We start from the raw sequence: 22,936 nt of genomic DNA, 5'->3' as shown, positions 1-22,936 counted from the left end.
TCTGCTCACAGCTTGTGCCACTCATTTACTCCCTGACTTCGGTTCCTCTGATCCTATTATGTCCCAGCTGCATTCTTCACACTGTCTGCCTATAAAGCATGGATTAATTCAAGCTGATAATTTTGATCTATAAAGCATTTAACAGCATAAAGCTTGGCTGTTTGAAGATCATCTTCAGCCTTCACCTTCTGGGTATCTGTGGTCAGCCACGGTTCACTGTGTAATGTTTCCCAGCCTCTTGCTCTGAATTACAGATGTACACTTCCTCTTACTAGGGTGCAACCTGCTTTGTTTCTTTGTTTGAAAAAGCTTTTTTGTTTGAGAATGTAATGGAATTTGATTAGTTCTGTAAATTCTTTCTCCTCTGTGAAGCCATGTTTGTCTCAAGAATCCAACAAATCCTGTTTCAGTAATAATCTTGGTAGTAAATGTACAGTTGCTCAGTGGTCCACTGTGCATTTGGAGAGGGTCTGGATTATGAGCCCTGTTCACCAGCACAAGAAAATATATGACAGCAACTCTTCTCTGGATGTTTTTAAGTACAGAACCCCATTTCAGGAAAGCATTTTTTAATTTAAAACATTTGTATTCTAATTTTTCAGAATAACCACACATTTAAAGCACGAGCCTTCAGTTGCTCTGTATATATCAGACTAGATGACTTCTAGGGTATGAGCTGTGATCTGCTCTTCCACTGCAGCATCATCCAATGAATTGATGAGACACATGATGCACCTTCCCCGAGCAGGCAAGTCAGAGCCCTGTTTGCTACCTTAAAGGCTGAACTGAGAGTTCAAAACTAACTCCCAATACGTGAGAAGGAAGAGCTGCTTCCCAGTGGACCTTAAGAGAATGACAGCCTTTTCAAACCCATCTTCTCATCTTAAGACTGTTCCTCTCCTCTGTCTGCTCTCCCTTGCCCAAACGTGCCCATGAAAACAATTGTGCCAGGCCAGACAACTCAGCACTCTAAAGGAAGCCACAAAGTGTTTGTGGGGCTGTGTCTGATGGAGGGGCTGAGTTAAAATGGGGGGAGATGCAGCTACACAGGGCACGAGGAAATGTTTCTGTCCAAAGAACATCCCCTCCAAAAAAAGCATTTCCACAGCCTGGTTTGGGTCACAGAAAGAGCTTATTTGGATGATGGAAATGTTCCATGTAGCCATCTTCCTGCTCAGTCTTTTCTTTATCACCATACTATAATATGACCCAAGTCCAGAAGTTTAATTATGTTTTACAGGGGTATCTCCTTGAACCTTTTACTGCATTGCTTTTAAATATGCTGTGGGTTTAGGGGTTTTTTTTAGGGTCGCTATCATTTGCTCTCTAGGCTGATCAGTTCTCTCTACTGCTCTACTTCCAACCTTACACCACAGCACTGTTCCCATTATTTCAGGTGAGAAGGTAATTATTGTAAAATGCTTTTATGGTGTTGTCAACATAGTAATTTATGCCTTTCCTTTTGCATCATAATCTTTATGGTCTGAGATTTTTCTCTGCTCCCATAAGGGACTGTCCTCCCTGACCCCAGAGCAGAAGCAGACAATACCAAACCCAGGGCTGCTTCTTTGTATTTTGTTTCTTATTCTCAGCTTTATTTCTTTACCAGCCTCAATACTGTCTCTTCCTTGCCACTTCAGAAAAGGTTTTTTAGTTTGTGCTCTCCTCTTACCCTAAACCCTCGTTACTGCAATCTGTGGAACCCCCCTAGTGACAGATCACCAGTCTGATGTCACTCCATGCTCTGTAACCCTTTGTGCCTGAGCCATGAGCCAGCTGCTCACCCATCACAGGATGTGTTGATCCAGCTGTGAGCTGGACATCTTGTGCAGAAGGGCTCTGTGAGAGACAGCATTGAAAGCTAAACTGAAATCCAAAAATCTCATTACATCAACTGCCTCCCCTTGATCAGCCCCATGGGTTACCTTGTCACAAAAGGAAACCAGGTTGGATAAGCAGGACTTTCCTCTCATGAAGTTGTGCTGGCTGTGACCAGTGAGTGTGTTGTACAGAAAACACGTTTTCCTCCCTCCAGACCAGGACCTCCAAAAGCATCATTGTACTGCTGGGTGCAGTTTCAAGGCCACAAACACACTGAGCTTTCTCTCCTTCCACTGACTCAGTGCCACCCACTCTCCTGCATGCTGGGGTGACAGAGCAGCCCAGCACAGAGATGCTGCAGCCTGTGGCATGGGAAACACAACTTGCAAACCTCTGAGCCAGAGCCCTTCACAGTGTAATCAGGTCAAACACTGCAATTCCTGCCACACAGATCTTGGCTGACTGAAGCTACAGAGCAGTACCAAGCAGGTGAGCATGCCTATCACTGCTTAACTAAAAGCAGATTCTTTCCAGTCTACCCTATGAAGAGATGATCAGCATTGCACAGTACAGTTTGATATTTTAATATCTTAAATACAAAGTCTCTGGTGCAGCTGATGTACAAATAAATTTCTATCTAAGACTTACTTGGTTTTGTTATGCAATTCCACAGGTTGAAAGAAGATGGGGACCTGACCAGAGTGTAAAGTTCAATTTAGGATAACATGCCTGGCTGAAGTAGGCACTAATTAATCAGACCTCTTTGGCAGAAAGGATTCTTTTTGTATCACTTGAATCCAAGGTGCTGGGATAAACAGGCACATCTCAGGAACAGAGGACTTTCTCTTAAACTGATTCAAACGTGACCCTGTTATCCTCAGGTGATGGAAGACAAACCAGAATTGCTGCCAGCCCAGCCACTGCAAGAGGGAAGAGCCCTTCCCTCTGCCTTGGGAGGACACATGCTCTCTAAACATTAGAGTGACTGAGAGATTCTTGTAACAAAATAGCTTTATGCATCCACTTAAAAATACATAAAACTGAAAAGAAAGTAGAGTGCTTTGGCCTTGGGCAAGGTGAAACACCAGAAATGTAATGAGTTAAATTACCTTCCAGGCTTGTGTGGAAGTGCTAAACCTCTTCAAAACACAAGGTTCTTACACAAACACCATTTATTCCAATAGGAAACACATTGCTAAATAAAATGAGTCACTATGAATGAATCAGATTGAGTTGAAACAAAGTAGAAGCATTTTATGAACTTGAAGCATATGGGGAATAACTAAAATGCCTAAAAATATTCAGAGTACTGGGTAAGAATGAATTTATGCTGCCTTGCAAGAAGTATTTTTTGTACCTTAATACTTATGGCCAAATAATTATTTTATTTGATTATCACTAATGGAGATGAGACAGGAAGCTGTGAAAAGGGAATGCGATGAGAAAAAACTAAGATTGTGATATTGCTTAATTTGGGAAAAAGGAAAAGAAGCATTTTATTGCAGTTATAGCCACAATTACAGCCAAGGATTAGCTGTGCTCATTTTGAAACTGCACTTTGTGCACACAGCAATTATGACAAATTTTTTTTAGTAGATGGTAAATGAATGACTATGAAATTCTCAAATCAGAAATTCAAGAAGCACCATTTTAACTTTTTTTTTTTTAAATTAGGCATTACAGAAAATGGAATAGGCCATTCTGCCTTGCTCAAACCATTCTGATAATTTTGTTAAATAAGAGAGTGAATATTCAATTTAAAATGTGCAAAAGCTAATATTTGCATTGTTCAGTACACAGAGGCAGGATCACATTAAGAGAAACTGGAAGAGGAAGAGAATAAACTGTTCTTAGAGTCCTCTGTAGATAGAACAAATATTAATGAGCTTAAAGCATAGTAATGTAGTCAGGTAAGATTTTAGAAAAAAAATCTTTGTAATGATAGAGCTAGTGAGGCATGGGAAGAGAAAGCACAGGGAAGTCATGGAAGTAGCTCCCTGGAAAAGATAAACCCCATTCTCACCAATGTTTATTTACAGCTGAACTGCTCTGGGACTGACTATTATCAACTTTTCAAGTCCTCTCCAGACCTGTTTTTTAACAGTTTTAATAAAGCAATTTTTAAATTATTTAATCTCACACACAAGGCCTTTGTCACTTGGCATTGTAAGGGATGTGCTGACTGCCAGAAACAGCTCCTGCCATAGAGGAATCAGGGCAGACAGAGACGAAACAGATTTCTCCTGTAAGTTAACTGCTCTCTATTCTTGTATTTTTTCCCCCATTAAATACAAGAATTAGAGGGAGACCAAAAGGACAGCACATATAGAGAGCAGATACTGGATAAAGGCAGGCTTTGCATGAGAATGCAATGGTCCCACTTGATGCAGGGACTTGCTAACTAGTATTACTTTGGAAAAGAAGTGTGCACAAGGGAGGGAGCAGGAAATACAGATTATACATTTAGGTTATATAGTTAACATAGAAAATTATTGTTCAAGAACTTTAAATTTAATTATTTATTTTGTTGCAGTCCTTGCAGTGACAAGCCAGCTGGATCTCCTATGTGGAATATCATCACTGCCTTAAGGAAAGATAACATTTCCTTACACATTGCCATGTACACACTTGTGCCAAAGGCAGGGTCCTGCAGCTGCTTGCTGCCCACCGTGGCTAATGGTCCAGTAATCTGAGCAGCATTCCTTGGGCACCATGCTCACTCCAAACTCTCAGCAGCTGCAGCAGCTGTGTGAAGTGCAACCTTAAATTACCAGAGACATCATTAAGTGAGTAATTAAGAAGCTGAATCTCTCCAGTCTCTATCGTTTCACCTACTTTTAATAGAACAGCTCCTCAGCCCCTTGTCTTTGGGGTATATCTACTTTATCATGAATTCAGACATGTATTTTACACGTAATACTGCTGAAAATATTGTTGTGCTACATCTGTGCAATAAACTGAAAAAAACAGGAAGTGACAAATGTATTAAAATAATTAAAAGTTAAGTCAGAACAAAGACAAAAAGACACTTTTCTGTCACTTGCCCACAATGTGTAGCACAAGCTGTATCATGCACTGAAAGCCCCAACAATCAGTGTCTTGAAATTCGAGAATAGAAATCCCTCCCTCCTTCCCATGAAAGTTTGGACTTATTCCCAAATATTTTTAAAATGATTGGTTTAGTATAAGATCACAGCTAAAAAAGTTCTGCCAATCCTTCTATCAATTAACTATCATGGATGATCTTGCTGTTTTGTTATTAATACTAGGATTTAGACCACAGATTTGCCAATTACAAACCTCAGTATTTGTTCTCAGAGCCAGTCTCAGCCCAAAACCCCAGAGAGTAAATGTTGCAAGCCCCTTAAAGTAAGCATAGAAGAAGCATGTTAAAATCTAGTGAAAAATCTCAAGTTTAAATTTTGTCTTACTTTTTTTCCTTTGTGATACAGGCATTTAACATCCAAAATTCATCTGTAAGCAATGAAAACCATAGGTGAAACACAAGAACAAAGGATTTACCTAGTGAGTCATCAAAATGCTTTATTTTATAAAGCCTTGCTCATGTTTGGAGTGTAATCTAAGCACTAACATACACAATAATGAGTCTTCCTTGCCCTGTCCAAATAAACAGTTTATCAACAAGAGTGAGTGACAAAAATGCTACACAGACAAAAAGAATGCTTTGCTGTAAATGTTTAAAATGGTCTAAAATGTACACTCGTTGGCCGTAATTAAATATGTACTCTGAGTACCTTGTTTTTATTCCAGGGTCTCCCTGTGGCCTCATACCTTCAGAAGCTTCAGAAAACGAAACTTGGGTGAGAACATAGACAACCAGGGTGTTTAGGGAGAGGAGAAAAAAAAAAAATCAAGCCACAGTACCAACGTATTTAAATACATACAATACAAAAGTATACACATACATTACAGTGCTGCAGACATCACTAAGTCAAATGTAACAAAAATCCCTGTGGGAATGGTTGGGGAAAGGAAGAAAAATTAGTACACAGCAACAGGGATAGTATTGCCTTTGGCCACTGGAAGTGTAATTAAGGGGCTGCTGTTGCAGGGGCTCCTCTGAAGGGAACCACAACACAGGTTATGCAGAGTTGCAGGCTGAGCAGCACTGACACTGGTTATGGAGAAGGCATGCTGGCACTCCTGATCCCAGTTAGAAATGATGAGAGGGAGGTTTGACTTCTCTTATGTTGCCTACAAAATCTAACAATTTCAATAAAGAAATTTTAAAGGCACAGCTTTAGCACAGTGTATAGTGTATAAGTAGATAAACTTTTAAGCATATGTTAATTTGTCTCTTTCAAGCATGGAGTCTTTCAGGGAAAAATACAAGAGGAGAAGGAATACAATGTTGTTTAAAAATTTTAAACAAGTTAAACATGATCAGCACAGTTTCAGGCAATGTACTATACAATCAAAATTGAGTAAATGGTAGGACAGGTCATTTTGATGCTGAAAGACAACCTTGGGAAAAATCCCTCCAGAATATCCTTTCTCATTTTATTGTAAAAGAGTCTATCATGGAGGTGAGCGAGACATTCACTTTAGTACACTACTGCATATTACCTCTTGGAAGATGACAAACATTACTTCATTTGTACTGCAAAATAACTTTACATGTAAACTCAAAAGTCTTATATTGTACACGGCTCTGAAATTCAGAAATATCCCTGCTTTCCTAATAATGTAAACAGTAAAATTCAGGGTTCATTTTTCAAGGGATAATCTATAATAAAATACTGCTATTTCAACAGTACAACATAAGCATTTAAACTTCAAATTCCCAGTATATTACAAGGGAATGGAATTTCTATCAGTGTGCACATCTTTCAGGATGGGTAGAAGATGGAGCTACTATTGCCCAAAACTATGCACTTCTTCAGATAAGCTACTTTTACACTTGTAACATTATTAGTTCCTATATTGCAAGAATATAAAACAAATGAAAACTTCAGGTAACAAAGAGAAATAGCAAAGTTTTCCCTTAATGTAAGTTTACTATAGCAAAAATGTACACATAGCATGAATGATGTTAGCTCTTTGTAAGGTAAGAGATGCCAGCTCTCAGATGTCTGAGAGGCTGAACTTCCTGATGCAATGTGCTGAAAAAGAAGACAAAAAAGAGAGGGAGGAAAGAAAAGGACAAAACCCAACTGCTAGGAACCAAATGGGAAAAGCCTCCGGCACCAAGGGCTGTTGCAGCTGTGTGTTTAAGGAGTGCCAGTGTGCAGGGTGTAACATTCGCAGTAAGGTCTTCATTATTATCACCATCACCATCATCATGAAGAATACTGTCATGTATCCTTTTTCAAAATATAAACTGATCCACAGTTTACAGTTTGATATCAATATTGTAGATTTAACATGCATTTACTCTTCCCCACCCCCACCCCACACCTCTTTGCTCATTTATTCCATTTCAGCTGGTAGCATCAGAGTATTACTGTCACAGTGCACTCTGAGTAAGCTGTTCTATTTATTTAAATTATTTTAAATTTTTTTTGCACACACAAAAGAGTCAGAAATAGCTAGAACTATGCTGGGAATATCAGGCAGCTGTTAAAGCGAGTACTCCACCCCACTTCAGTCATCTTTGCCAGCAGATGTAAACAACGGGGTTGCTTTCTGTAAGATGAGTGCTTCTCTGAGTTCCTTTTTTTCCCTACAATGTAGCCATTGCTGCTGTCCCCAGGTCTCGTGTCTGTCCTATGTAACATGATAGGTTACGTCAAGATGTTGGCAATAAAGTCCAAGAAGCGCTTTGAATACTGTTCTGGATTAACAGTTGAAATTTCTGCACCAGCCTATACAGAGAATTGGGATAACAGAAGAAAGAAGGAAGAACCAGTGTTTTAGTTGATGTTTTTGTCATTGAAAATGTTAATAAATTTCATGTTTCAGTTTTCTAGAACCAGAGACTAGAAATGCAAACTGTAAATTGTGACCCACAAGCAGAATCTCACTGGTGCCTTTTTAGGCTTCACAGCAGGACACTGATAATCAGTGCTCATCCCTGTGACAGCTATCATCCATTTCTGAAAAATTTTCTTTTTACTTTCCATGCTTCTCTTTACTTTCATTGTACTTCAGTCTTCTATATGAATTTTTACAGCACATTAGCCATGCTACCCACTGATTCACCAGCAGATTCTGGTCCCTAGAGCAGCAGTGCCTTCACACAGAGAAGACTGAATTGCCATCCTTACACCTGGCATGTCAACAGTTGTGTAACACATATTGTTATCTGAATGCTACACAGCCTCGTTTGAAATACATGGTAAGAGTAACACTTTTTCAATGTTTATGCATTTAAATCTGGTCTCACTGAATAAGCCATACAATTGTTATTTCAATGAAGTAATGATTTCATTAATATTTTTATTTGAGTTTTTCAGAGCCTTACCCACGTTTTTATTTATATTTTTCCTGTTTTAGAAAAGAGACAAGTTGCATGCATGCAATTAATGAATTAACTTCAGTGTCATGTGGCTCAGGATGAAGACAGAGAATTAAACAAAATGAATGTATGAAAGTAATGAAGTTCTGCAGTAAGTTCTAAGCACAATCAGCTTCAATAATCATAGCTGTTGCTCACAAAATATTTCTATCTGTTATTTAAGCCAGAAGTGTGAATTTTTAAAGTCTGCTACTTTCAAAGTTCAGTAATAATTGCCAGATAATGGCTGCATATGATCTGCATCAACCTTCAGCTGCCCAGAAAGCAGAGAGTAATGAAAGCATTGCTTTAGAGAGACAAAAAAATACCTCCTACAGGCCTTTGCAGGTCATATCATTCTCTACTGTAACTAAAAAGCCCAGAGCCCTTTGCCTAAAATTTCTCACAATGCCCTGACCCTTTAGACACTTAGACACAGGAGGGATTTAAGCCTCATGAATGAATATGCTCTTTTTAAGAAGTTTATGAAATTTGAATGTTAAACACCACAGGAGTGATAACAGTAGACATAAATCATAAATCTGGAAGACTGGGCTGTTTCACCATGGTTCTTCGGTGTCTGCTGCTAAGCAGTAATTTCAGTCAAAATTAAATAATGGCAGTCAAGCAGAAGCCTTCACTGAACAGTCTCTGAGTATTTAATATGTAAATGAAATTTTCATGCCTGATTTTGTAAATTGCACTTTTTTTTCTGAAGAAGTCTTCTAGAGTGAGCCATGTTATATGTTGAAGAAGTAACTTTCAGCAGGCTGTACCAAACAATGAAACCATCACTAGGGCCCTGCATCTGAAATTAGATTCATGACAGCTTTCATAGAGTGGTGAACAGCTTTGTTTGCAAGAATAAGGTGCAAATCTCACAAATTTAGGACAGTCTTAAAAAGCATCTCACTAGAGTTCTCTGTGGGTGAGAAAGCTGGGCACACAGCTGAAAAAGGAGTTCCACTCTCAGTATGTAATGTAGGATTTATTTCCCCTCTCCTAGCTTTACTGAACTGTCGCCTACCAGGGCACTAAACAAAAACAGGAATATAAATGAGTAAGAGGAAGAAACCAACACAGATACTTACCCCATGCTTTACTGTCTTTGCAGCATGGGCAGCTTTCTTTTTTGCATCATAATGAGTAAGAATGTCAATAATGGCCATGAAGTACACCTCCTTCCTGGGAGCATCTGCCAACAGCAAACAGGGCAGTAAGAAGGACTTCCTAAACATCTTAACAACGAGTTCTAACAAAGGAGACTTGGTACAACTCAATCAGCAGCTAAGACAGGTCAATGTCAGTCATAATCAAGATGTGTAAAAAGCACAAGCTTAAGCTGTCCTTAATTCAGAGTTTAACTGAACTCATATATAATGCAAAATCCCCTAAAGGAGTGTAAAACAAAAAGCTAGCATACAGAAATAGAAATTATGGCTCAGTTAAGGTAACATGGATTTAATCTTTGTGGAAAAACTATGAAGTTTTATATGAAAGGTAATGCTTCTGTGTCAACAGAGAATTACAGAATAAACTAGGCTGGAAAAGGCCTTTGATATCATCAAGTCCAACCTATGACCTAACACAAGGCACTGAGTGCCATGTCCAATCTTTTTTTAAATGTGTCCAGGGATGGTGACTCCACCATGTCCCTGGGCAGACAATTCCAGTGCCCAATCACACTTTCAGTGAATAATTTTTTCCTGACATCTAACCTAAACTTCTCTTGGTGCAACTAAAGATCATATTTTCTTTATGAATCAAACCACTCTTTGTCAATGCTTATAAACAAAAAGAAAAGGTAACTTTCCTATATTGAACAGCCACAGGTACCCAGTTATACTTAATTTTACACACTAACATTAAACTCAGTTTTAAGCTTCTTACATACTCCTTATGAAGACTTTCTTAGTTGCAACATAGAAATTGGGTATGACTGCACAAATTTTCAAAAAGCAGCCAAAAAAAAGAAATATAACTTGGAACACTGCTTTTCTCATTCTTTTTACACTGTGTTTAACAGTGTTATCTGCCAGAAAAGACCAATTATAGTTACTAGACTTTCTGAAAGGGATGAAAACCCCATGAATTAAATGCTGAAGAACTGGTGAACCAGAACAGCTAAGCATTATGGAAATCTTCTTCTTTCTGCTACTACCAAAGAGCAAATTTCCTTTTCCACATAGTCAACCTGTTTTTCACTTTATATTTGCCTTTACATGTTTGTGAAGACTTTAGAATTCTGATGCAAGGATCAAACCACCTTAACATAGAAATATTTCTTACTGCTTACTTTCATGGGATTTTATTCCATAAACATCAATAGCTGGATCAAACTCCCCTGGCGCCAAAGGCAGTGAGCTGTTCAGTGTATTTCCTGGACTGTCTGGAGGGGTTCCAATAGGGTGGGTCCCATCACTTTCACCTTCCTCTTCTCCATCATTCTCTTCACACTCTACTTCTTCCTGTTCAGCTCTTTCAACATCATGAATTCCAACCAGCAAGCTGTAGTCCATGAGTTTTAACTGAGCAAGGAACTAGAAAGTGATAATAAGCATTCTATCAATATTGCTGAAAAACATAAGCTCCACTTACAAAAAGGTGTCACCAATTGAGAATAACTTCTAAGACAATTCTGAGAGAGAGCAAAGGGAAGATTAAATGATAAAGCTGGCAAAGAGATAAAGCTGGCTGATTTTACTAAAATTTATTAGCAGCACAGAAATTACCCGAAACTTATTCTGTAGCCCACTCTTCCAAAAGCCTCAGGGAAAACAAATCTGTGATTAGTGAAGACCAGTGTGCCTGCAAGCCAACAACTGTTACTCCAGACTCATGTTTCAGTTCAATTAGATTCATAGAATAGCCTGGGTTGGAAGTGACCCCCAATGACCATCAAGTGAACTCTTGGCCCTGCTGTACAGAAACGTCCCCCAGAGTCACACCTTGTGCCTGAGAATATTGACCAAATGCTTGTTGAACTCTGTCAGGCTTGGTGCTGTGGCACCCCCCTCTCTGGCCTCCTTGGACAACTGCCTTGTGTTGTGGGTGTCCAAACCACACACAGCACTTGAGGTGGGGACTGCTCTGTCACTGCTCAGTGTCCAGAGCAGCCTCTGTGCTATCAGGTGTAGAGAATGCTATGATCTGATGCTGAACCCAACCTCTTAATCCCTTTTAAGTCTTATTAAAGAATCATAAAAAACGTTCAAATATTCTTGCAGTGGAAAGCCGTGAAGTTTCACACCCTGAAGACATGAAATGATGCTGTGTTCTCTTCACAGTGACAGGCTCATGATTCACATCATGAAAGCAAAACATGTATGTGAATGAAAGGGTGGTTTTGAATAAAGAATAAGGATGGGAGATTTTAGGAAACTGAAAGATAAATTCAAACAAAGAGTATGTACAAACAAAGAGTATGTACAAAGAGATATGTACAAACAAAGAGTAATTTTAGTTGAGGAGAACAGCATAAGGCAGAAAGAGGGGGATGGAAATAAGGAAAGTATAAAAGCAGAAAAATGGGGTAAACAGCTCAAGGGGGCAAAGGACAGGCAGCACAGAGCTGTGCTGCAGCTTAAAAGCAGCACTGTGATTTCAAGCTTGTGAAACCCATGCTTATGGTATGCAGAGAAAGTGGCTGAAAATAAAAATTGCTACAGTTTTTATAAACTCTAAGTGGTTACAAAAAGGAAGTCAGAGCAGACCAGGACAGAAGGCATTCGAGCTAGACTTTGGCACAGAGAGAGTGATAGGGACGAAAAGGTAAAATACTGGGCAATGAGAAACTCCAGTTTGTCAAAATCTGATTCTGAGGAAAGAGATGAGCTGGAGATAACTGTAAATTCAAGTGCTGGAAGAAATATTGTGAGATTGAGAGGAGGTTTTAAGAAGAAGAAGAAACTGATTTATAAAGATTTCAGTATAATTTGTTTCAATATAATGAAACAATAGATTCTCACAAGACTGGAAGAGATCTAAGTTTGAAGAGATAACACACAACAATATACAATACAAACAAATGAGACTGGCCAAAGGCAATGGGGTGGAAGAACTCCAGGCATATTATTCACTACTTGATAAATACAGGGAAAAAAAATCTACTAATAATAATACAGAACAGTATGAAAGAGAATGGACTCTTGGGAAAAAAACAGTGAGTACAAATTAGAAGAGAATGGCTCTTGGAAAAAAAATGTGCTGCTGCTAATAACAAAATGACTTAGGGAGATCAGCACAAGGAAAAGAAATCTGATTTTAAATGGAAAATAAATATGTAGTTTTGCTCAGGACACCTGCAATGGAATAAGGAGATGGGAAAACAGACAAGGGAACACCAAAACAGCAGTAATGACTTGTGTTTGAACATAGGAAGGGGACACAGGACTTGATTAGGAGAGAAATATTGAAACAAAGATTAATAAAAAACAAGAACAGATATAAAGCTATATAGCTGAGAATGGTATCCCATGATATGTTTAACTATAAATACTGTCTGATAATCATATACTAAGTTTTGTGCATTTCTTCTCATTGTAGTGAAATGTGAGCTTTTACACACTGGTTACAAAGTGTGTCTATCTGTTATCTAATAAGGGCAAAAAGAACCAACAAAAGAAAAGCAAGGTTAAAGAATAGCTTGCCATTGTCAAAATCAGGAGCCAGATCACTTCACACTAGTGGTTTACATGGATATTAAACATTTCTCTGTATAAACTTCAAACCCATAAAACCAACCTCTCAAGTCATAATCTGGAATCTGCCATTATATTCCCAGTCTGGTAAATGATATAGATCATACACAACCTACTTTTCAGGGTAAGAAAGTATCTTACACATTCCTTCCACACACTTAAGATATTATCTACAACCTACTTGCTGTAAAAGCAGTAGTCAGCAACAGCAGTACATGTTAAAAGAGCACAAAATTTTAACCCAAATAAACTTATCTCTAGAGCTGTGAAATCAGTGGAGCACAGTATTTTAAATATAAAATAAACACACATTGATATTTCACAAAGTATTTATGTTTTCATCATCCTCACCACCATAAATTTCCCATTGTTACTATGACGGGAAATTATATTTCCTCAGAAGCAAATTATTAGGTAAATTCTAAAGTAACAGTATTTTGTTTTGTACAACTAATGAGATAAAATCTGAAGAATTTGGAAAGTCAATTCACAGAGCTCTTTTGATATAAATAGCTGAAAGTCTTATTAAGTCACAGACACATTTTGCTACCAAGTCTTTTCCAAATCTGTCTTTTTACTTGAAAACAGATTTTAATTTTTGAGTATAAAGCTGCAAAATACTGTGTTTAGGAAAAATATTTTAAATTATGCAAACTAATGGCAAGTTGTGTGAACAAGTTAGTCTGATATTTATTATTTGAACAAAATCAGTGAAAATGTTTCAATAAATTCATACATTAACACTTTTCTTTCAAGTATTTACTATATTCAGCCAAGTAAAATACAAATTTATATGAAAGACTACATTAGGGTAATGAGAATCCAATTACTGTATTTAGATTATCGAAGCACTCTACTGTTGTGATACTTAGAATTATTTAAAACTGGATTACTAACATGAAACAAAAAGGGCATGCACAGCTGTGAGCAGGGCAGATGCCCCTCCTCTGTTATGGACTACAGCTCACATTTGGCCTTAGCTCTGGTGGAGCTCCACCTGTAAAATACAACTAACAATACTCACCTCTCTCTCAGGGGCATTGGGAAGCACTAGGCTTGTAAAGCATTAAGTACTAAGCAGTACCAGCGTTTTAACATCACATCATCAAGGCAGGAACTATGGCAACCAGCTATGGCAGCAAGCCATTTATCACATCAGCAAAGCAGTGATCAACTCCTGAAAGTTTAAATTGTGTTTCATTTAAAACAGTCAGTTTTTACAGTTTTATAAACAAGAGCTTTTATTAATGAATTACAGGTATGATTTCCTGGGATATCCATAATTTGCCACACATTTTAATTACATGTAACTGAACAGGCACATTCTTACCTCAACATCCTTTTTGAGTTTCTCAAGGAACATCTTTTTGTTATTCTCATCAATATGAATCTTTTGGCCATCATTAATAAAATCATTGTCTTTGAACGTCGGCAGCTCTTTGGCCTGAAACAAACCAAAATTCCTGTATGAGCACAATTATAAAGAGGAGTGCAGTGAAGCTGCTGGCCCGGTGCCTCCATGGCACACAGCTCTCCATAACTGCACCTACAGAGCTCTTTGCTCACCTTACCCCTCCTGGAACGGCCTAGAAGGAATATGTTACCTGGGCAGCAAATGCAGCCAGGAAAAAAGCTCCACTCAATACCACATTTACACCAAACACTGATTTGCATCCAGCTTCTTCCAAGATGTCATTTGTCAAAGGAACGGGCAGTAAGTGAAGTTAAAACAATCCCTCATAACAAAGGGCCTGCATCAGGTCTTACAGAGGAAGTCAGACAGGATTGCATTTTGCACAACCACTGTGAATATTCACAAGTGCCTAATACCAAATAATCATTGGAAAGCATCAAATGAATATTGAATTACGAAATTCTGCTTAAAAGCAGCAAATGCCAGAGAAGACCACTGCCTCTTCAACATGTAATTAATAATCCTGATGTTGGAGCAACTTGATTACCTTCATCTTCAACTCCCTCATGAAGTGATTAGCAACACCTCAAACAGGCTCTGTTTTTAATGGACAGTGACTGGAAGTCTACTCAGAAAGCCCCAGCAAACTGACAAACAAAAGAGCAGTTCCTTCAGGACATTTGGTCAAGCAAGCTAGAAGTAATACTTACTCCTGCAATCAGAGCTTTTAAAAAATTGGCCCATTAAGAGCAATGAACAGCCTTTCTCCCTGCCCCACCTTTAACCAATAGTATGGAAGAACAGGTTTCCTTTACAAGGAAAATGTTACAGAACAACCGGTGCTGCAATTCCTGTGAACTGTCAATGGTCAAGAACTAGCGAGTACCCTGAATAAAACAATTTCCCCTTAATCTGAAAGTCCTTCTCCTAGGAATAAAAGGCAGCTAACAGCCTGCAGGAATGTCCTCCATAAGTTTAACTAGTCAGACATTGCTTATAATCTTACTGGAGATGGTATTTTTCATGAAGTTTATTTTCTTCCTATGAAACAGCAAGGAAAAGAACCTGAGAGCTTCTTTCCTCTACTCCCAACAGGTATATCTTGGAAAGCACAGCATTAAAATGTGAGCACCACAGCAGACTCTGGGAGGTCCTTATAGATCTTCACAATGGCTAAAAGTTTTTTTTGCTGTTGGGCTGCGTGCACTGAGGTGGCCAAAATATTCAGTTCCCCAGCTGTCCAAATTAATTTTTTTGACCTAGAATTTGTGAATTGCTTGAGATCCCACAATGCTACTTTTGTTTAGAAAAATGATCCTTTTCTTCCAATAACTGCTCAAAACCACTTGAGAAATTAGTAACATTGTAACAGTTACAAATCCATTATTAAATTCATAGCATCCCGATATCTATGAAGTTTGAAAAAAAAAAAAAAAGGTCCTAGTCTGGCTGAACTGAATTATTATTGTCTTGCATTTAGAACACTCTGATACATTAAAATACCCTCTAATAGTGATCCTCTATTTATATTTAAAAAAAACCCAACAAAGCAAACACCTAAGCTGCTGAGATGGAGCTAGAACCATTCATCTGTCCCAGAGTCATTCAGCAGTTCTCTCCTGCTTTACTCAAAAACAGTGCTGGACACTTTCTGAAGCTCACAATGAATTGTTTACCACAACTGTTTACCACAATATGACTGCACAGTGCACCATGATGTTCTTTCTGGCCTACTCAGTAAGAGGTTTAGGACAAAAAGGAGCAGGGGTAACATCAGATAAGCATTCCAGGCTAACAGCTGTAGAGATTACCATACTCAATTGAGCAGAGTGTCCCATGGACAGGGCTAATTGCACAGAGTCAGGACTGTGGATCCAGGGATGTTGCCAACACTGGAGGATGGAATCCAGCGCGTGGGATGCTTAAGAATGGAGAGGAGATTTGGATGAAATAATTTAAGATGAAGCAATAATGAAAAGAATGCAGGAAACCAAGCTTCCTTTATTTTTAGCGCAAAATCGCTTTAAAAAATCCCCCAGATTATTTTTCCACCTAGTATATCCAAGTTATTGATTAAATTAGGCAGAGGTTAAAGTGAAACAAACCCATTAACACAGAACCCCCCCCTGCTAGTGCTGTAGTGCTGTTTAAAGCTAGAGGGTGAGCACAGAGGGAGGATGTGCTGTGGTTAAGATGCTGAGATGCTTGTTTGCCTCCAGGCTGTGCCGCAGGCTGCCCGCAGAGCACAGCACAGCCACACCGCGGGGCTGCCAGGGGAAGCTGCCTCGCCACTGAGGACAGTCCTGTGGTGGCAAAAATAAACTCAAATTACAAGCAGCGTCTTCTTTGGAAGATGCTAAGGCTGGTAAGCCAGTTGTGCAAGTGCCATACTTCACTTTAACCTTGTCTCTAACCTATTTTTAATAGAAGTGAACTAGTAAAGCTGATCTGCTGCAGTTCTTGCCTGCCAAGACCCAAGGGGCACTCCCAAGGGCGTTCTGGGCAGTGAGTCAGCACTCCCAAAAAGCCAGACTTCACTGCCATGGATGCAGGTTCCCCCAGACCACGATCATCCCTCTGACAATATTTATCTGAGGTAATCTTTATTCACCCAAATACCCATAGTTATAAAGACTTGGCAAGTGTAGAACCATGCAAGTTAAAAGGCAGTTCTGAAGCAAGTGAAGAAGAAGGACAAAGTAAAAGCAGTGGATCCCATCTAAGCAAATGAAACTAAAAAGCCCTGTGTCAGTGGTTGCCCTCACTACATTATTGGCATGATGCCTCCCAGCCTATTCTCTTCCCTCTTTCTAGGTGCTACTAGACAAACCCCTTTTTCTGGTGTACTAGGCAATATTATTCTCCTTATTTATTTGAAACTGAATAGTCCCAGGATACTGGTGAAGTCCCACATATTACTAATGACAGACACTGGTAGAAGTGCTTCTAGTAGCACTTTAAATGAAATTTGTCTTAAAATTGATTTGTGAATTTAAGAACCAAAGCCTATGAAATATTCAACTAGGAGGGGCTCTTGTAGTTATGCTGAATTAATAACACATTCGTTCATGCTGAAAAATCCCACTATGTAATTTCTTACATGCTGAAATAAACACAAATAGAATCACATTGTGGCAGTTTAGAGTATTATCTGAATTGAAAAAAATTGAGGTTTTGCTTTAATGAAACAATTGATATGGTTAATTTTTTATGATGTCTCAAATATTTCCAATGAAGCAAAATCCTTGTTGGAAAATGATTCTCCTAGAATGTAATTCATTATAATGAACATATTACTGTCATTAAAGAACTAAATATTTTAAGAGCTGCACAGGAGATGAGCATCTAACTACTTCCACTAAATTAATAATAGATTTTCTTTCTGAACCACCTCCACTGTTTTTAATCTCCTACTTAAAGATGCAAGAAAGGCACAAGAGATTTTACAAATATAAAATATCTATTAAAAAAGCATGTTATCAGCACACTTCAGGTTTGCATTCCAAAGTTTGCCATGGTCACAGAGAATTTTAATGGCAGGAAGATTTCACTGCCTTTGAAAGGCTGAAAAAATCAATAAAGATTTCTTAGTAACTAAGATGACAGAATGTGCAAAGCCTCATTCAAAATAAAAGTATAGTGTAAGAGCTGATACTGTTTTGAGTTTAAAAAAAACCCTTGAAATGTAAGAACCAGGTGAAGTTTTATTTCTATGAACATGGTAACAGTTTTTATTTATTTCTTAGGACATCTCAATTCAGCATTCTATCCTAATGAGTTGAAATGAATATTAGCAGTTTTGTTTCCCCCAAAGAGATTTTGCATACCTCATGACAACAAAAATAATGGTCACAGCTAACATTAATGCTGGCAATTTTGGAAGCAGCTTGATAAAACAGCTGTAGGTCAGGTAAGTTTCCAAATAAGTGATTGAAAAAGGAAAAAAGACTAATTGTCCTCATGATTTGGCAGCAATTTCTTATCTAACAAAGACAAGATTTAGATTTTAGGAGAAATGTTGCATAGCAGCCTTATTTTTTCCTCTGGAACTAGCCACAAGTCACATTATTCATGCAGCTAATCATGGAAAAATTTGGCTTACAACTTATAACTTTTGAAAATTATGTAAAACATCTGCCAAGAGTGAAGGTCCACACCCTGGGCTTTTTTAACAGCAAATTACCCACATACACCTTTGTTTTTAAAGTACTGGGCTCACCAGCAGATATGGAAGGCAGTGTTTGGGAAAAAAAGGCTATACTACTAAATATAGTTTGTAATAATTTGGAACAGGTGATTTTGAATTGAATCAAAACTCTGGAGTCACTAGATCTACAAGAGAGAAGAATAACTTCCTTTAGAATTACTCAGTTTCTTGCCTCCAATAGTTCTGTGAGCTGGATCCCAACTTTCGTTGTACAAATTGCCTTGCCCTAGACAGGGGCTCCCATATGAAGTGTCTGCAGCTCAACTTACAAGTCTGTAAAAGGCAGTGGAAATACAGCTGTAACCCCAAAATAGTGTTTGAGGGTAAACACTGGAATGACTTTAGCCAGTACAACAAGCATTTTCTGGAGAAAAAAAAGAATTGTGCAGGATGCTGTAGAAGGGTTAAGTACTCAAGCATGTACCAAAATAGAAACTGTCTTTTCAATGCTCAAGGAAATGCATCCAGAATTATCCCTAGCATTAATGTCTTCCTGCTGCAAAATGAACATGTAACATATAAAATGCAACACAAAATTCCCCTGTTATTTTTTTAAATTCTTTTAACATATGGAAAGCAGACTTCTAAACAAAAATGAAACAAAACACTCCCACCCCTCAAAACCATACAAGGGGAAACTAGTGATTTATTTTGAAAAACTGTAATGGGGTTGGTGTCACAATAAGGCTAAATGCTGAAATCAAAACCCTGAATGTCTCTCCCTATCTTTGGAGTATGATGTTTTGAAAAGTATAATATCTGTACATTGCAATGTTTAGATTTATTTCACAGATAAGTGTCAGACACTTCACAAGTCTCTTGTGTGAGATCAGCACAAAAAGTGGACTGAAATCACTAATTAAAGTACAAAAATGTTCTGAAATTAGTAATTCTAAAACAGCAGGAAAAAACAGGTCAGATGTTGGAATGATCTCCCTTAAATAATGTTTTACATAGTGACACGAAAAGTAAAAAAACCTGAGTGAAGACTGAATGATCTTGTTCCTAACTTCCTCTACTAAAGCCCCTCTTCCTTAGGTTATACTTTCCTCTCAGAAATCAGTTAATTACTATATGCTGTAATATATAAAGTTAAACACAAAGTTAACATCCAGTGATAACTTCCAATCTAATTATCACAGCTATGTACTTTGCATACAATTTAATTTAGATGTAACATAGCTATCAACTATGGCAATCTTTTTCTCAAAAGAAACTTGAATAGAAAATCCTTTATTTAATTGTATTGACTATAATTTTACTGCACTTATGAATGGTGATTTATGAAACAGCACATACTACAGAGGTGGCAATGCAACCAGTTTTAGATTGATTTAAAAACACATGATAATCTCTGAAATTGCTTGAGAAAGATGAAATGTGGTGGGCACCAGTTCAGTTAGGATTTATTTTTCTTCTTCAAATTTCTTTCTGAACTGCTCACTCAGAAGCAAGAGCTTAGATTCTTTTATCAGTGCAAGTAGACTCAGCTGTTACTGCTAATTTGATCTTGTACTGCAAGTATGGCATAATTGTGAGCAGCTAGACTGCCTGGGGAGTTCTGCATTATCCTCATTTCACTTGAGAGGGCAAAATTGTCCCAAGAATGAATAGAAAATGTCCACTGTTAAAATAATAAAAATTTTAAAAAGAGTAGTAAAGCCCTAAAGGTCAAAAGGAGCAGCTGTCAGAATTTGACAACTGTTGAAACATCCTGTTCTTTTAAAATCCAAGGCATCTGTACCTGTATGTTATGATACATGTTGCCAAGAAAGTGATGTCTTTATTATTAAAAGTATCATTTGTAACACAAATGAAAGGCATTGTGTGTTAAGGTGAAATTTAAGGGATTGGTGCTTGTTTCTGCACTGATTATCACAAAACATTGAAATGACAGTTTTGGAACTGCTCATCCATATGTTAGGATATTAAACAGCTGATGACAGTCAAACAGAAGGTAAACTGCAAACAGGATGGAAAAGTACCACTCTCAATCAGGCAACTTTTCATCCTAAAAAACTGATTTAAAACATGTTTGAATAGTAATATCTCTTTTACACTACTAAGCTAATGAAGAATTATACTATTTTCTCTGATTTCTTATCCATTAAATCTTTTTGCATAATGTCTCTTCTTTATTAATTGAGTAAATAACTTTTAGTTTGATAGGAAGAAGATTCAAGTACAGAAATTTCACCAAATTTGCCTTTACAAAGTAATTTATTTACAGTCTGCATTAGAATGTGACTGAAAGACTTGCTCTTCTGTTTTCTGTCTTTTGCAGCTTTAAGAGAAGTAAATATATCATGCTTAATATTCTGAAAACCATTTGATTACTTGAATGTTGTAATTTGAAACTTGATATGAATGACTTAAAAGCCCATTTAAAAACCAGACATTGACAGACAATTTAGCCATACATTTTAGTACCAAAAGCTTCCTTTATTACTCTCACATGTGAATAGCCATACAGTTACAATAACTAATTATACTGCCACTAATTGAAATTTATTAATAGTAATGTCATTTCAAGATAAAAATAATAAATTGATTATTTAGCTTGCATCTGGCTAAAAATTAGCTAATAATTTACTACACAGCTCAGGTTTTCAGATTGTCTGGTTTTGTTTAATCCCTATGGGCAATTTGTTCTATGATAGGAGATACCAAAATCTCTTTGGGGAATTTGTTAAAACACCTTCCCTCCTTCCCTCCTTGTCAAACCTTTCTAGTTGTTTTCAAATCTTAAGATTGATTTGAGATTTTCACAGATGACAAGAAAAAGTTTGAAACACTGACATCTATTTAAGAAAAAAATGGAAGTAAAAAACCATGCTACAGGGCTCCACTTGCCACTCAGGAATAATGGATCATCTACATATTCAGGTCAACAGAGTCCTCAGGCCCTGGAATCAGTGGCACATGTGCAGAGATACCTCTCATGACAGCAGCTTTTTGGCACTGCTCAGAGTTTCAGAACCAAACTTCCCTTGTCTATTCATATAAATATACAACACCCTTTTTATCTAAACCTAAAAGCTGTGTGTTAGATTTGAGTACTCTAAGTGAGTAAATCTGTTGTCATGCCTACTGCAGGAGATTCAGATCATAGTGATGACAAACCTTCTGAACATCTCCAATGCACAGGGAAAATGTATCCTGGCCCTTTCAAATCAAACAGCAGACTCCAGAACTTAAACAAAACCCATGAAATAAACAAAATACTAATTCTCCCTTGTTTGAATCCCTAAGAGTCTCAAAGTCTAAAATGATGTTCCCTCTATGAATGTAGAAGGCTACCCAATAATTTCCTTTCTTAGCAATCTTTTTTTCTGAATGCAAGCTTGTCACTTCCATGCTGCATTGCACTGGCTTTGAGGGGAATGCTGAGTGACAGAAAGCTGCTTCCAAAGTCTCAGACTGTGTGCTGACAACATCCATAGCCTTTGTGCAGCTCCATCCCCAAGAAATCACACCATTAAAATAGCGCAATAAGAATTAGGGGGATAAGGCTTTTATACATTATTTTCAGAGAAGTATTCACAATCAAAGGAAAAGTTCTAGATGTGAAGTTGATAAGAATTTTTGTTATCTGCCTCATGGAAGTTATGATTTCACATTAGATTTACAGCATAATTGTTTTATGCGGTTATATAAAACAACACACATTTGTTTCATTTTATCTATAGCAAATTCTATAGTAATTCTGCCATGAACTTACAAAGGAGCAAAATTAAGGCACTGTTTCTTTAAGGTTCTCACTCAATGTATTAACTACAATATACATGTACTATTATTAATCTATCTATTATTATGAGCCATATTCCAGAGATTGCTCAAAACTACTTTGCTAAACATCTGAATAGTATCAGATCCTGTATAGTGACCACACATAATATTTTTAAATTTTTATGTTACTAGTCCAAGCATTTATGTTGCAACCTGAAGCAGTCCAATCCAAATAATTTGTCGTCATCCTTTCTATCAGATTATTTTAATAATACAGCAGAGGTTTTCAGTGACATGAGGTATTGTTTCTAAGACACTGAAGGGTTACTTCCTGCACATTTAAAACACTACAGTTGCCACTAAACAAGAACAAAAACAGATGACAAAAGAAAGAAAAGAGAGCATTCAAGATATGATCTCGAGGGCCTGGTACAGCAGAAGAGAGCTATTGCTGGCAATGGTAACTGCAGCTCACAGGTGGGGCTGTGGTACTGCCTAATGCTCAGAAGAATTTTAAGTGTTCCATCATGCCTTAGGAAAGGTGAAAAAACCTGCACAGAGTTTTTCATGCAGTGAGAACTGACAGCTACTGCACGTCCCTTACTCCT

General features: G+C 37.6%; 1 protein-coding gene across 2 annotated transcripts in view; it reads right to left on the bottom strand.

Moving 5' to 3' along the window:
- Positions 1-5,338: 5,338 nt before the first annotated feature.
- Positions 5,339-22,936, bottom strand: part of PIP4K2A (phosphatidylinositol-5-phosphate 4-kinase type 2 alpha) — a 107,767-nt gene continuing 90,169 nt past the window's right edge. For both annotated transcript variants that reach the window (XM_059476547.1, XM_059476550.1), the window contains exons 7-10: positions 14,309-14,422; positions 10,575-10,818; positions 9,370-9,473; positions 5,339-7,646 (exon numbers count right to left, since the gene is read on the bottom strand). In XM_059476547.1, coding sequence (XP_059332530.1) covers positions 7,566-7,646; positions 9,370-9,473; positions 10,575-10,818; positions 14,309-14,422 — 543 coding nt within the window. In that variant the 3' untranslated portion in view covers positions 5,339-7,565. The remainder of the gene's footprint in view (positions 7,647-9,369; positions 9,474-10,574; positions 10,819-14,308; positions 14,423-22,936) is intronic.

The sequence above is a fragment of the Ammospiza nelsoni genome, chromosome 1 (genome assembly GCF_027579445.1).
Source record: "Ammospiza nelsoni isolate bAmmNel1 chromosome 1, bAmmNel1.pri, whole genome shotgun sequence".
Lineage (NCBI taxonomy): Eukaryota > Metazoa > Chordata > Aves > Passeriformes > Passerellidae > Ammospiza > Ammospiza nelsoni.
The sequence above is the reverse complement of the archived record's forward strand: the minus strand, read 5'-3'. Positions and strand labels throughout refer to the sequence as shown.